The sequence below is a fragment of the Bombus vancouverensis genome, chromosome 14 (assembly GCF_051014615.1).
Source record: "Bombus vancouverensis nearcticus chromosome 14, iyBomVanc1_principal, whole genome shotgun sequence".
Taxonomy (NCBI): Eukaryota; Metazoa; Arthropoda; class Insecta; order Hymenoptera; family Apidae; genus Bombus; species Bombus vancouverensis.
This window is the reverse complement of record NC_134924.1, coordinates 7,367,907-7,380,340: the sequence shown is the minus strand read 5'-3', so window position 1 is coordinate 7,380,340 and position 12,434 is coordinate 7,367,907. Positions and strand designations below refer to the sequence as shown.

The 12,434-nt window shown below is 50.4% G+C and overlaps 1 protein-coding gene across 2 annotated transcripts in view; it reads left to right on the top strand.

Annotated features, from left to right (window-relative positions):
* The window catches only part of pxb (putative Hedgehog signaling attenuator pxb), a 229,279-nt gene that overhangs the window by 164,961 nt on the left and 51,884 nt on the right, over positions 1-12,434 (top strand). For both annotated transcript variants that reach the window (XM_033350283.2, XM_033350287.2), the window contains exon 3: positions 7,291-7,468. In XM_033350283.2, coding sequence (XP_033206174.1) covers positions 7,307-7,468 — 162 coding nt within the window. In that variant the 5' untranslated portion in view covers positions 7,291-7,306. The remainder of the gene's footprint in view (positions 1-7,290; positions 7,469-12,434) is intronic.

Sequence of the window (12,434 nt, the reverse complement as noted above, 5' to 3'; positions counted from 1 at the left end):
AATCGCGCGCTGCCTCGGTTCTAGCTTCGAAATCGCGGCAGAGTCGCGGTTAGACAGGAGCAAAAACCGTCAGTGGAAAGTTGGACGTTCCGCGCCGGTAGTCGCGCATTAACGCGCACTGGTAAATGGACAGAAAATGTGGAATTCGCGCGACAGGCGTTCCAGGCGTGGATCGATACGATTTTCGTTTATAGCGCGATAAATATTTATTACACGCCAGGTGTACTTCGCTATGGGAACGTTTTGCGGGGACATAAAACGAACCTTACAGCGTGTGATCGAGCTTTTTGTGGCGCCTCGTGGCGTAGCCAGCCTCTAGTCGCAAAATAACGATTTTCACGCGAATTAACTTCTTCGCTTGTTACCACATGTACTGTATATCTTGACGTCGCACTCGTTCTTTCCAGTCTTGAAAAGTACCTACTCGTTGGACTCGTCCCAGTCGCTCCATCTTAATTTCCATTCATTATACCAGCCCGATCTCGTTCGATCAAAATAAAGCCACTTAAGGTGCAAATTCATCAGCCATTATGGGCGATCGCATTATCATACGCGCGACGAGGCTCCTTGGCGACACAGAATGTCGCGCGAGATAATAAGCCGGTACACGGTCGCGCCAGCGCGAAAGGGTTTCATCGTTGGCAACTTGCTCTTGGCAATTATCGCCAATTTCAACCATACCAGTCGCGCGCCAAGGAACACCTATTCCGATCTTTATTCGCGTGGTACAGCGAGCTTGCACGTTCAGTCTCCGCGAGTCGCGTCGTTCGGTGTGGTCCGACCAGTTGAAGCCGGTAATCGGCGATCCTCGTATAAACGAGCCGCGAGAAAGAAGGGAAGAAAGAAGGAGGCGCGCGTCGGTACAACGCCGCTGGGCCACGGGGAAGGGAAGATTAACATAGAGATGAGGTCGTCTTGAGTCTTTTCCGCGTGAGTTATGTTCCCGTGACCGTGCACCATGGCTACATGCGCAAGTCTGCTCCTTCTTTCTCCCTTTCTCGTGCGTGCATGACGTAGCGGAATTACGTTGCATTAAACATTGCGTCATAGAACACCGGAGCTCCTTTTATCGTCGTCGACTAAGAAGAAGCGCTCCGGGGGATGATATGTTTCGCTCGTTTCTCGCCAGCAACGCCAGACGTACCGATAACTCGGTTACCGTCCTCCGGGATTAATTGCCACTCCGGATTAGCTCCGCTGGCGAACGAAGAAAAGAATCGTTGAAACGGACCTATACTACGCGCTGAATTGCAGCGAGTCGCGAGCTCCTCGAACGATTTCACGGGACTGGGATTCGCGCAGTCGGTGGAAATTTTCCATCGGTCGAGCAGAGTTTCGAAAGAGTCGCCAAGAATGGTAAATCGGAACCGCGTGCCTCGAAGCTCGGCGAAATGGATCTTCAGCGTGGGTCGAGCACGCCACGCGTCGTTCGCGAGGATAACAATTGATGGCAGACTCTGGACGCGAGAGAAAGCGGACAAATTGGGAACGCCGTGGGTGGAGAATATCGTTCAAAAACGTTCACCTTTGGCCTTTATGGTCTCTCCGATGATATTCCGAATCCGTGGCTCTTTGTGCTGTCGAGAAGATACTTTTAAACCCGTAAGTGTTCTCATGACAGAGAGAAAGGCGTATATAGATGGCTGAACGAGACGACAAAGTCGACACCATCGTTGGTATTAGCGGCGTGCCGGCTGTTTGCAAACAGCAATAATCATCTTTGTGACGTGTATCGGGTGCAGCTAGGCACTGCGTGTATCAGGAACAGGGAATGCGTGCGTTGGTAGAGTTTGTATCACTTAACCGCTGGCGGTGGATACGGAGCTCGGTAAGCGAAGCTAATGCTGAAATAATGCGACACTGTTCGGTGTTCGCCGCGCGTATGCCAACCGAAAACGCAAATGCCAGTCCCCTGTCGACAGACTGCACGCCTACGCGAGCCGATTTCCGATCGTGCGCTTCGACGCTTTCCACAGCATCGGGCCAACGCACCGTACACGTTTCACGTTCTTTATTCTCAATTTCAGCCGCAGCCGTGCTAACTCGTGCGACGATTTAGTTACTTTATTGTTTGCAATTAAACGTTTGCTTGTTTTTCCTTTTAACCATCGACAGGAAATTATTCGGTCGTCACTCAAGACAGAAGAAACGTTAGGCTTTCTCTTTCCTACCTTTTCCATTCTCGTTCGTTAACGAGCGTATTTGCGCAATTACCACGGAGACCAAACGCACTTGCAAACCGTTGTTTCGCTGGAGAACATCGAACGAGATTAACGCCGTTTCTGCGGTTCTCGGAGCGGAAAGTATTGGATTCCTGACCGCTGTAATTGTCTGTTGGAGCAGACACGAGCGAAGGAAGAAACGCGTCACTGAAACCGTACTTTACGCTCCAAGGTCCGCTCTCGTACTTTTTTCCCATTGCCTGCAGCTTATAGCAGTCGCGATGAACTTTGAAGCTCGTCGAATCGACGTTGCTCGTAAATGTTTCAAAGTTCTCTGCTCTCTCCGCTGGTAACGATGGATGCAGCGATGAAACGAAATACCGTACCGGAGCCGGAGAGCGCAACGATAATAATTAACGCCCAAAGTTTCTGGCGTCGAATCGCGCGTCAAAATCTCGAGACGTTCCAAATTAATCTCGTCTACTTTCGCCGTCCCTGGGGAAACCTCGTCTCTCTCTCTCTCTCTCTCTCTCTGCTTCTTTCCTTCTTCCTTTTTCCACCAAAACTTGTTCGCGAAAGGCTAAATTATGGATCAATGAACGCGCAGGCATTTGTCTTTTCCATAGCCTCTTTTTTAAACGATTATACGAAAATTTTGGTAGTTAACAGTCTCGAAAATAAATTAACGCAATTTCCGCAACGTTGCAAGGTTGCGTTTGATTCACAGTAATTGGTTATTTAAGCGATTGCTAGAACTCATTATCACCGGAACGAGCCAAACATCTTTATGTTCTCTACAAATTTCCAGTCGAATCTCCGTTTCGTCGTTGAATTTTAACGATCGATTTTCTGAATCTTTCAAGATGCTTCGCGTTTAATCGATGATGGCGATTCGTTTCGTAAATGAAAGCTGTTCGTTGTCCAACGAAGTACGTTAAACGAAGCCACGGTCGACTATAAATACGAGTCACGGCGACATTCGTTTCGGGAAAATGGTGAACGTGGTGAATTTCGGTGCAAGGGCGGCAACGTTATGAAATTTCGCGCGACGCGGTTCACGAAATCTCGCCCCTTCCCACCGAATGTCCGCTATTTCGTATCGCGACCACCGTTCTTTTTCCATGCTACCGTTTCAGTCCCGTCACACCGCGAATATATTTTCCTGCGTGTCGCTCACCAACGCGTAAGGTTCGTCGGATTTTCATAATGAAATTACCACGCGTGTCAGTGGCGCGAAGACACGGTTTTACGTGCTCGTTTTGGGCCATGGCCAAGACCATCCAGCAAAAGTCACTCAATTCTCGTCATTTCATCACGGAGACGTTAAAAAATCTCTGTTTGCAAAAGAGGGAGATGGTCGAGATCGTTTGGTTACGTCGTATAATTCCAAACGACGCGGTTTTGTCCAGATTCTAATTTATACGCCAACATAATCTAGTTACAGAAACTTTCTCCACTAGCTTTCAACGATCGTTCCGCTTCGAATTTTTTCACCGCGTAATCCTCTTATCGCTTCGACGCAGCGGTTTATAGTGACACTTAATTAACGTGATAATTACTTCTGGCCTGTTCCTGCTACTATGCACATGTATCGGTATTATTTATTCACTGGCCATCGCCATACTTCCAAATCGCGTTTCTCTCCGTCAAAATTAGCCATCGCTGGCTAGGCTAGCCGCTGCTCTATTCGTATTTATTAGCGTAGCGGGTGTCGGTACAACGAGCGTGAGCCGGACTGTGCGCTTTTTTTCAGGAACGGCCACTCTCGAGCGCACAATTTCATTAGGACCGACGTCCACTTTCCTGTTTTTCGCGCATCATTTCTAATTCCAGGGCCCGGCCGAATTTTCAGCCGCGGTCCGGCTCCAGTCCAGCCTTGGACGCGTCGTTGTTCCAGACTATTTTGAGAAAGAGGTTGTCCCTCGTGGCTCCTAGACGCGACCGGCGAGATTTATCGCGCGAAATCGCGCGGCGCACTTCCAATTAACCCTCGAATAAATTTTTGCTTCAGCCTCGCTTTTTTCCCCGTCAACGATGCTTTCTCTTCTGCCTCGAAATACAATGGATGACATATTGTTCTTTGCCGCGGTTCCATCGTTCGGACGCCAAATTCTCGATAATTCCATTTTACGGCTCGTAACTTGTCCTTAAATTTATCAAACTCGGTATCAGATATTTTTCTTTTTTTTTTCTTAGAATACAGAGACAGAAAAGAAGGTAGGGTAAGGGTGTTTGGTGGCTTTTACGCTGGTGGATATCAGACGGTGTTTTTCTATCTGCGAAAAGCCGCAATCCCATCGGGCTTCGTCGGCCGACGAATATTTAACGCGCGGAAGACGCGGTTTCCTGTTCGCCTGGAAAATACCGATAGGCTCCGCGAGACGGTATTGTGCCGGTCTCCGCCATTCAATTTCCCCGTCTGCCACCACTCCCCTATCTTGCTTTTGTATATTTTGATCCGCAGACCCTTCGTTGCGCGAAAAGCTCGTCGTGCAGGCGCTGGTAAACTACATCTCCCGCGACGTTCGGTTTCTTGGCAAATTGCGCGAGGTATTCTTTGTTCCAATCTACGGTGGCGCAAATTTCGCCGACCACGATTTTAACCTCGCGCGGATACAACGGAGGAATTCGAAATTATTCGAAATTGTACGGCGTAATCGTATTTTCACGTCGAGATTCCATCGGTTGAGTTTCGACGCTCGTGAAAACGCGAGAACAGAATGCGATCCGTAGCACGGCGAGAAGCGGCGCTGAAAAAGCAGCGTGGCGACGCCGTAAGGGATTGTATCGGGCAGAATTAAATAAAAATCACGCGAACTGGAGATTTGGTGAACGCGGAACCGAGCCAGAAATGAGATGAGCGCTTCACGGCGCTCGCTTGGCTGCTCGTCCGCATTCTGCTCTGCATATGAATGAGAGGAGAACGGAGGTCGAGAGCGAGCAAGTGAATGCTGGAGAAACGGAGACGCACCGTGGGGTTCCAACGTCGCCAGCGTCGAGCTGGAATATCGGCCGAGCCAAGAAACGGAACGGAAGGAACGCTGCGTTTATTAAACTGAGCGCGGACGTGTTCCTCTTTTGCTTCCTCGACTTTATCCACCGACACGGCGCTCGCCCCCACTTCCCTCTATTCGATCCACCTCTCTCTACCCATTCTTTTGCCTCTGGTCTAGCTACGCCACGTGCAAAATACTGGCCCGACACGCTCTTCATCATCGATGCCTTTTTCTTTCCGCCGTTTTCGTCTCTCTCGCTCTTCTGGTTACACCTTCGAACGAGCCCTAACTTCCGTGCAAAGTCGTTTCCAAGCGAATGTCAACGACATCGTGGAGCCTCGGTCTGTTTCCACGCTGCTGTCTCCAACTTTGCTTTCGTACAAATCATCTAACCTATCGAGGGTTTGTTTGGAAAGGGTTGCTGGATGTTTCCTTTTCAGTTTTCCTAAGCTGGCGACGAATCGAGTTAAACGTTCGAACGATCGTCAGTCGAAACTTGCAGTATGACGGACGAAGGTTAATAGGTCCCCTGTTTTGCCAAGCCCTAATGGAGTATTTTTTTGCGTCTCGTTTTCGTGAGTCATTCCACTTGTCGACTCGAACGAGCTACCAGCGGGCAAGTGTTCCTCGAATACGCAAACGGCTTGAGAAGCGTAGAGTTACGCCGCAGCCGGTGTCCACTTGAACAAGAACAGTCTCATTATACGAGAAACGGAGAACCTCGCTACATTGGACTTAGCGCGTGTTAAAAAATACGAAACTCATCGCACAAAGTACTGCCGCGTCGTGTCACCCACCCACGGAGTTTCCGGCAGGCTTTCACCGTCAGCGTATCGCTACGTCGATTAAAGAAAGTCAGAGTGCATGAGGGGAGGAATCAATCAGCGAAATCACGCGTTGGATGACGAATAGAGGTGGCGTCGTATCGGCGGATCGTCTATTCCGTCTCGATGATATACGCCGTGTATCCTCGGCTAGAACGTCGCGGCGTCGGTGCTTACGGGGAGGCCGAAACAATTAATCAAGAGAATACAATCGTGTGTGCCCGGACGAGGGAGGAGGAATGGGAGGTAGCGAGCAGACGAACCGCTGGCGTGACTGATTCATTATGAGACTGTAATTAAGTCCCTGTATTAGCATACCGACTAGATGGAGACCGTTCCACAACCAGTCGGCAGCGGCTGGAACGACTTGACCCAAAGGTGCTTCCTATGCTAACGAGATACCTCCCCCATGGGGAGGGGTTGTATAGACGCGTGTGTGCGTTTGTGCATGCGGTGCGTAGAAAAAATAACACGTTTACCCTGTTGGCGCACGAGTTGCACCGGTCAAGAGTTTCCCCTCTCTCTATTCTCTGGTCAGCGGCCATTAGAACCGGCTACCAGACGCGTATCTCTTAATTAGCCGGCGAAATCCACTCTCCGGCCGCCGCTGGGAGCCTGGCCCGTTATCAATTTAACCCCCGGCCGCGAACTTTCTCGGTCAACCGGCATTTCTCTTTTCTTTTTTTCTCTCTCTCTCTCTCTCTCTCTCAAGCCTGGAATCTCCAGTCTCGTGCTCCGGTTCTCCTTGCTTCGCCTAGACCACCGCCGTAGCCACCGCCTGTTTTCCCTCGACGATACCCGTTGCTAACGAGTTTATCCGACCGACGGCCCAGCGCTGTCCCTTCCGTTCCGCAGCTTCTCTTCGACGCTTTCTTTTTTCCTCTTCGTCCGTTCTTTGCTCTCCGTCTTTGTCTCTCGTTAGAAGAACGTCCGGTTCACGTACGTACGATCGCTGTTCCACCGAATAACGAGATTTCCGCGAAGCGCACGTAGATTGTTTTCCGTGCAGGCGTTTTGCACGGCATTCCAAGGGTAGACAGGTGGAACATCGAGGGTAACTCGGTTTCCAGGGTTCCGGGGAAAACGTTCGACCCGCGAACAACTCGGGCTCGGAGGAGAGAAAAAAAGTGAAAAAAAAGATCGATGCCGCGCTAGTTGGAAGCTACTCCTACACGCGAGAGGAAAAGAGGAAGAATAAATTACGAGAGGCGGCGCAGCCTTGGGGAGGAGATAAAGCTTCTCCCACGTGCCGATTAATAGTTCTGTCAATAAGATTAATCGAGCGTTGATTTTCCATGTGGTTTTCAGCACGCTGAGGTGGAGGATGGAGGAGCTGGAAACGCTGGAGAGCACGGAGTGCCCTGAGTGCCCCGGGCCACCCCCCGAGTTCCGGTTGCCGCCACCGCCTCGGCCACCCTTCCTCACCGACGGCACCTTTTGCTCGGAGGAGCCCCTCACCGAGATCGAAGATTGCGTCGCCATTCCGGTAAGTTCGATTCCTTCGATTATCCCTGCCGTTACTCCTACAACGTTTCGTGAATTCTCGCGAATTCTCCAATCGACCAAAGCCATTGTTCGATCATTGGCGAGCGATCGTACGAAAACGTCGATGTAGGATTCTTATCGAGCTCCTTACGGAACTTCGTACGATTCGTACAACTTCGTACTTGCACCTGTAAAGGAACTGCCGCGTCGTGGCACATCACCACGTTCGTTAATTCTTGATACAACCCGCGCCGTGCATTCCTAACTCTCCTGTTTGATCTTGAAGTCTTACGTTGGTTTGCTACGGTCATCCATCTTTGAGAAAGTTGGCGTACCTCCGTCACCTATCAAGTACTCCCCGGCGTAATCCACGCATCCGAAAGTATCTACTCGAATATTCCATTTTAGCTTCCATTTTGTATCCTAACGGTGAACCGTGAAACGCGAGCAAGGCAAAGTAATCTTCTCCTCGAAAAGCCATAACCCAAGTCGATGGAACTAACCGGCGGCCACCGGAATCGGGAGTTTGATGAGTCCGGTGGAATAGAAATTCCTGAATAGGGCGGTCGAAATGGCGGAACAGGTGGCAGAAAAGAACCGGTGGAAGAAAGAGCATGGAGCCACGGTTGCTCGATTCATATCGAAAGGACGGGATTTTAAGGCGGGATAAATTCCGGAACTCCTTATCCGACGCCAGCAAATTGAATCGGGAACGTGCGGGGACAAAAACGAGATCTCGCGCTGTCCTCCTCTCTTCTTCGTTCGTCGTCGTGTAACTTCTTCCTCGTGAGAAATCATCTCTTGACAAAATATCCCTCTGGAATTCGGCTCTCGGCGATAGAAGTTCTTAAAAGAGAAAAACGACCATACTCCTACTGTACGATGTTTAAACGTTGAAATAAGAAAGGCAACTATTAACAGCGATCCGGGAACACGTATAGCAGTTCTAACTTTCCGTTCGGTTGGAAACGATTCGGAAGATGAGGAAAGAATTCCAATTAAAGTAGTTCGGCCAATATTCTCCACCCGTGCACCGTACAGGTAACTTTCGAATAAGTTGCGACGCGTAGTTTGCCGCAACCAGCCTTTACAATTCTCCGTGGATCCCGTGGACACCAAAAGGCTTCATTTTTCCTCTTTCACAGCAATAAATCTTCGCCAGCGGCTCGATTAATCCCCGTCGCTCGTTTTATTATCGTCGTGGCGCGACCATTCCTAAGGATTCTTCCGTCTTGAAGAAAATCGGAGAATCGGTACGTGATAGCGTACGAGTGATACCGACCGCGGTTCGTTCCTACCAATTAAACGATTTCTCCCGGCTCTAGCTCTATACTTTTTAACGAGGTAACTCGTTATTAAAATATACCCAAGTTTTACGACCTCCCGTAATCCCCGCACACGTTCTCTAAAATTTCATTTATGCGAGAGACTCTAACGGAGCTTAGTGTACGCGTCGCTCTCGCTCGTTAAGCTTTATCGTCGAGCAAATCGGCCAGGCCGGCGACACGGAACGTTGGGAAAAGAGAACGCAAAGGAGAATCAAGGGTAGGGAAAGGAGAGTAGGATCATCGGGACGGATGTTAAAAGTGAGACCAGTTGGTTAGAGTAATCGGTTCGGGCTGCTGTTCGTCCGGTCTGTTGCTCCGGATCGAGAGGTAGCTCACGGTTTGCTCTCTCGGTGCACCAACGAAAGAGGGACGGACGATAGAACGACGCGCTGTTTCTGTTATTGTCTTTAGCGGCCCGTTAAAAAACTGTATTTACCCGTGACAGGCGCCATCGGTCTGCCACCGCGCCTCCTCTTTTTCATCGTCTTCCCCATCCTCTTCCTCTCTCGACTTTTTTCCTCGCCGCGTGGCGAAGACCGGTGCGCTGGCCGGATAAAAACGGCGCGGGCCTATTAATAGAGAACACGTGTCTCGGCAGCGTCGTGAACTCGGGGACCCATTATCGCCCGACGATTTTACATCATTACGCGTAATTGGAGGATCTGCCGGCCGCGCCGTGCCTCGAGATTTATCTTCCGTTTCGTTTCGATTAAACGGCCTGCGGAATCTCGCGGGAATTTCCAGAGGGAAAAACCGGCGAAGCAGAGGACGGGACACGGGACGAAGAGGAAGGACGCTGGTGGTGTGACGAACCAGGGAAAGGCGGAGAGGTACGATCGTTTTAATCGCGAATCGGTTCGCCCGTAAAATTCGCGTTATTTACAGCGGCGAACAGCGGCCATTTATAATTTCTAATTTCGCGCCGGCCGCATTCTATTAAATCACTTTAATATCGGGCCAGTGTCTTGCAGCGAGCGAGAGTTTAATCTAAAATAATTATTTAGCGGCACGAGGTAGGCGACCATCGGGTAAGCTACGCCAGCTTACGGTTGCCCTCGCGCCGAACGAGACATCCGCTGCTGTACTGGGGGCAGGGGGTTGCCAACGTTTCACAGTGCACATGCAAATCCCGCGAGTTTCGAAGGAAAGCCCCGCTCTGGTTTTTGCCACCTCTCGTCTGGCTTTACGGGGTGTTAAACGCATCGGGCGTCCTTAATTGAATTCTCTCGCTCCTCTCTATCCCCCCGCCACATCCTCTCGCGCCAGCAGTAACTACCGAAATTGCAGTAAACATTTTGTCTGTCCTCCGACGCTCCTTGACCGAGCTCCTGCAGCTTCCACGACGCGACCTGGAAATTAGAACGACGAGAACCCTTTGTCTCTCGTTTCGCCACCGTCTTTGTCTTCCCCTGCGCGTTCCAACCCCTCCCAAGACGTTCGATCTGCGGGCGTGCACTGGGAGGCGTTGCCTTTTCAGTCCTCGGTCTTTAGCTACCAACGATCCGTCGATTTGTTCCGAGAATCATATTACGATTCTCCCTCTCGACGATTCTTGCCTGCCCCGGTTGATACCCGCGAACGAAATTACATCTTCCTACGCTTAATATCAAAGGATGCGTCTTGTAAGGGAAACTTCGAAGAAGCTTCGTTTGAGAAAAGGAGAGAAAGAAGTCGTCGTGCAGGGAATCGTCGTAAAGAGCGTAAGAGAATTGAAAAGATGGGGATACAGACGGAGGACGAGAACCGGATGACAGTAATTAAAAAGCAGTTGTCGAATACAACTCCTGTAAGTCGTTTCGAGTTTATTACGCGATATTTAATAAGCCGCTTCGCTTCATGCTTTTAGCCGAGCGTTTCTTCGCCATCTTTCATCGATGGCTCCGTCAGGCTTTTCTACTCTATCGCCACGTATATATAGCGACAGTTCCCAGCGAATATTTTCAGAATTAATATCTTCTTCCTTTCGCGTGTTCGAGGATGACAATGGTGGCAATGACTGCTCTCTGTACGCGACCAACCACCAGCTATCCAGCGTTCGCCTCTTTATCAACCACTGTGAAAAATTACGTTAACTCTCCGGTACAATGCGGCGGTATAGTGCAACCAATTGGACTCTGCGTTTGAGTTAGGAGTCGCGCGAGATCGCATCCGCCACCGTCTGGCTACGAACAGCAATGCGTTTAAGGATGCGCGGCTTCGAGACGCGCAAACGGAGAAAGTTGAGCCGGCCGTTGTACCAAGAAAAGGAAACGAGAAGAAACTGCTAGCCGCAGGTCGCGGCGAGATCGGGGTCGCTTCCCTTTCGGCTAACCTTCGATCGAGGAGCGGTCACATCGAGGGCGGAGGGTGAAAGGGGTGGAGCAGGAAGGGTGGAAAAGGGAAAAAGTCTTGGGTGATGGCGTTTTTGCATCGACCGAGTCTCTTTATTACGCCTGGGAATCCGCTTTGTTTCTGGCGGTGTGCTGGGGGCGATAGGTGGGGGACGAAGGGATGACAAAGAACAGCGTGGCAGTGGCGAGGCGGAAAAGCGAGAAAAAGGACGCGAAGAAAGATGAGAAGAGGGGGGGGGGAGGGAAGAATGCCCGCGTTCCCCTAGGCAGAAGTTTGCGTGGCGGCTAAGCACGCCGAGAGGACTAAAAAGTGAACCAGCCTGGAAAATGGGAAGAAAAGGGGTAGTTATTGCCGATTTCGCGGCGGCGGCAGCGGAGGTGGGCTATCCTCCGGCTGGCGCTGTATCGTTGCTGCAGCTACGGTTAATTACAGCACGAGTGGAATTGGTTTCGTTTATCGGGCAAAGCTCGATGGAACGTATCGTCATTTCGAGCGTCCGGATAGCAAATCGATGCCAGACGTCGACGTTCTCCTCCTGGGTATCGACAGAGGACCCTCGTCCGGATTATCTCGAACCGATTGTGTCTCTTCCTCTTCTCTTTCGTCGATAGTCCGGATTTCCTGTCAGTCTGTTCGAGGACTCGTGGCCAGGGGTCCGGCCGATTTCGCTACTGCAATAACCGACGCTCTACCATGTTAATTTCCACGATTATTTATCGAATTTATTCGCTCCACTTGGACGACTGTTTCACCTTCTTATTTACAGAATGATATGGAAATCCTGAAGCCGTCTAAGTGCAGATGTTTCGCTGTACGATGATCAAATTGGAGCACGTGAGACGCTCATGAACATGGCCATTGAAAAATCACAATATCGTTGGGGATAGAGTGGAGTCGGTAAAGCAGGAAGCGAAATCCTTTGATCGCGGCAGAGGTCTTCGGTCGTCCTCCCTTCTGGTCCGAAGATTCCATCGCACAGGGGATAAAACCTCGGGGCAGACAGTTACGCGCTTTGTTCCAGTGTATATACAAAGCACCGATTTATCCTGTTCGTTCCGCGGCGCACGTAATATTTTCCCGCTTCGTGTGTGCCTCTGCATATCGTTGTACCTAGGAATTTTCTTTAGCATACTCCTCTCCGCTTTTCAATCCATCCGCCATCCTCTGCGCTTCTTCTGCGAATAACGAACGTATCTCATCAAGATGTCACAACTAAATCCTCCGCAAAGAGAAACACGCGATCCTGCAAGCTTTTCCACGTCTGATGGTCAAACGAAGTAAAAACACGAACAACGTGCAAGAAAATAG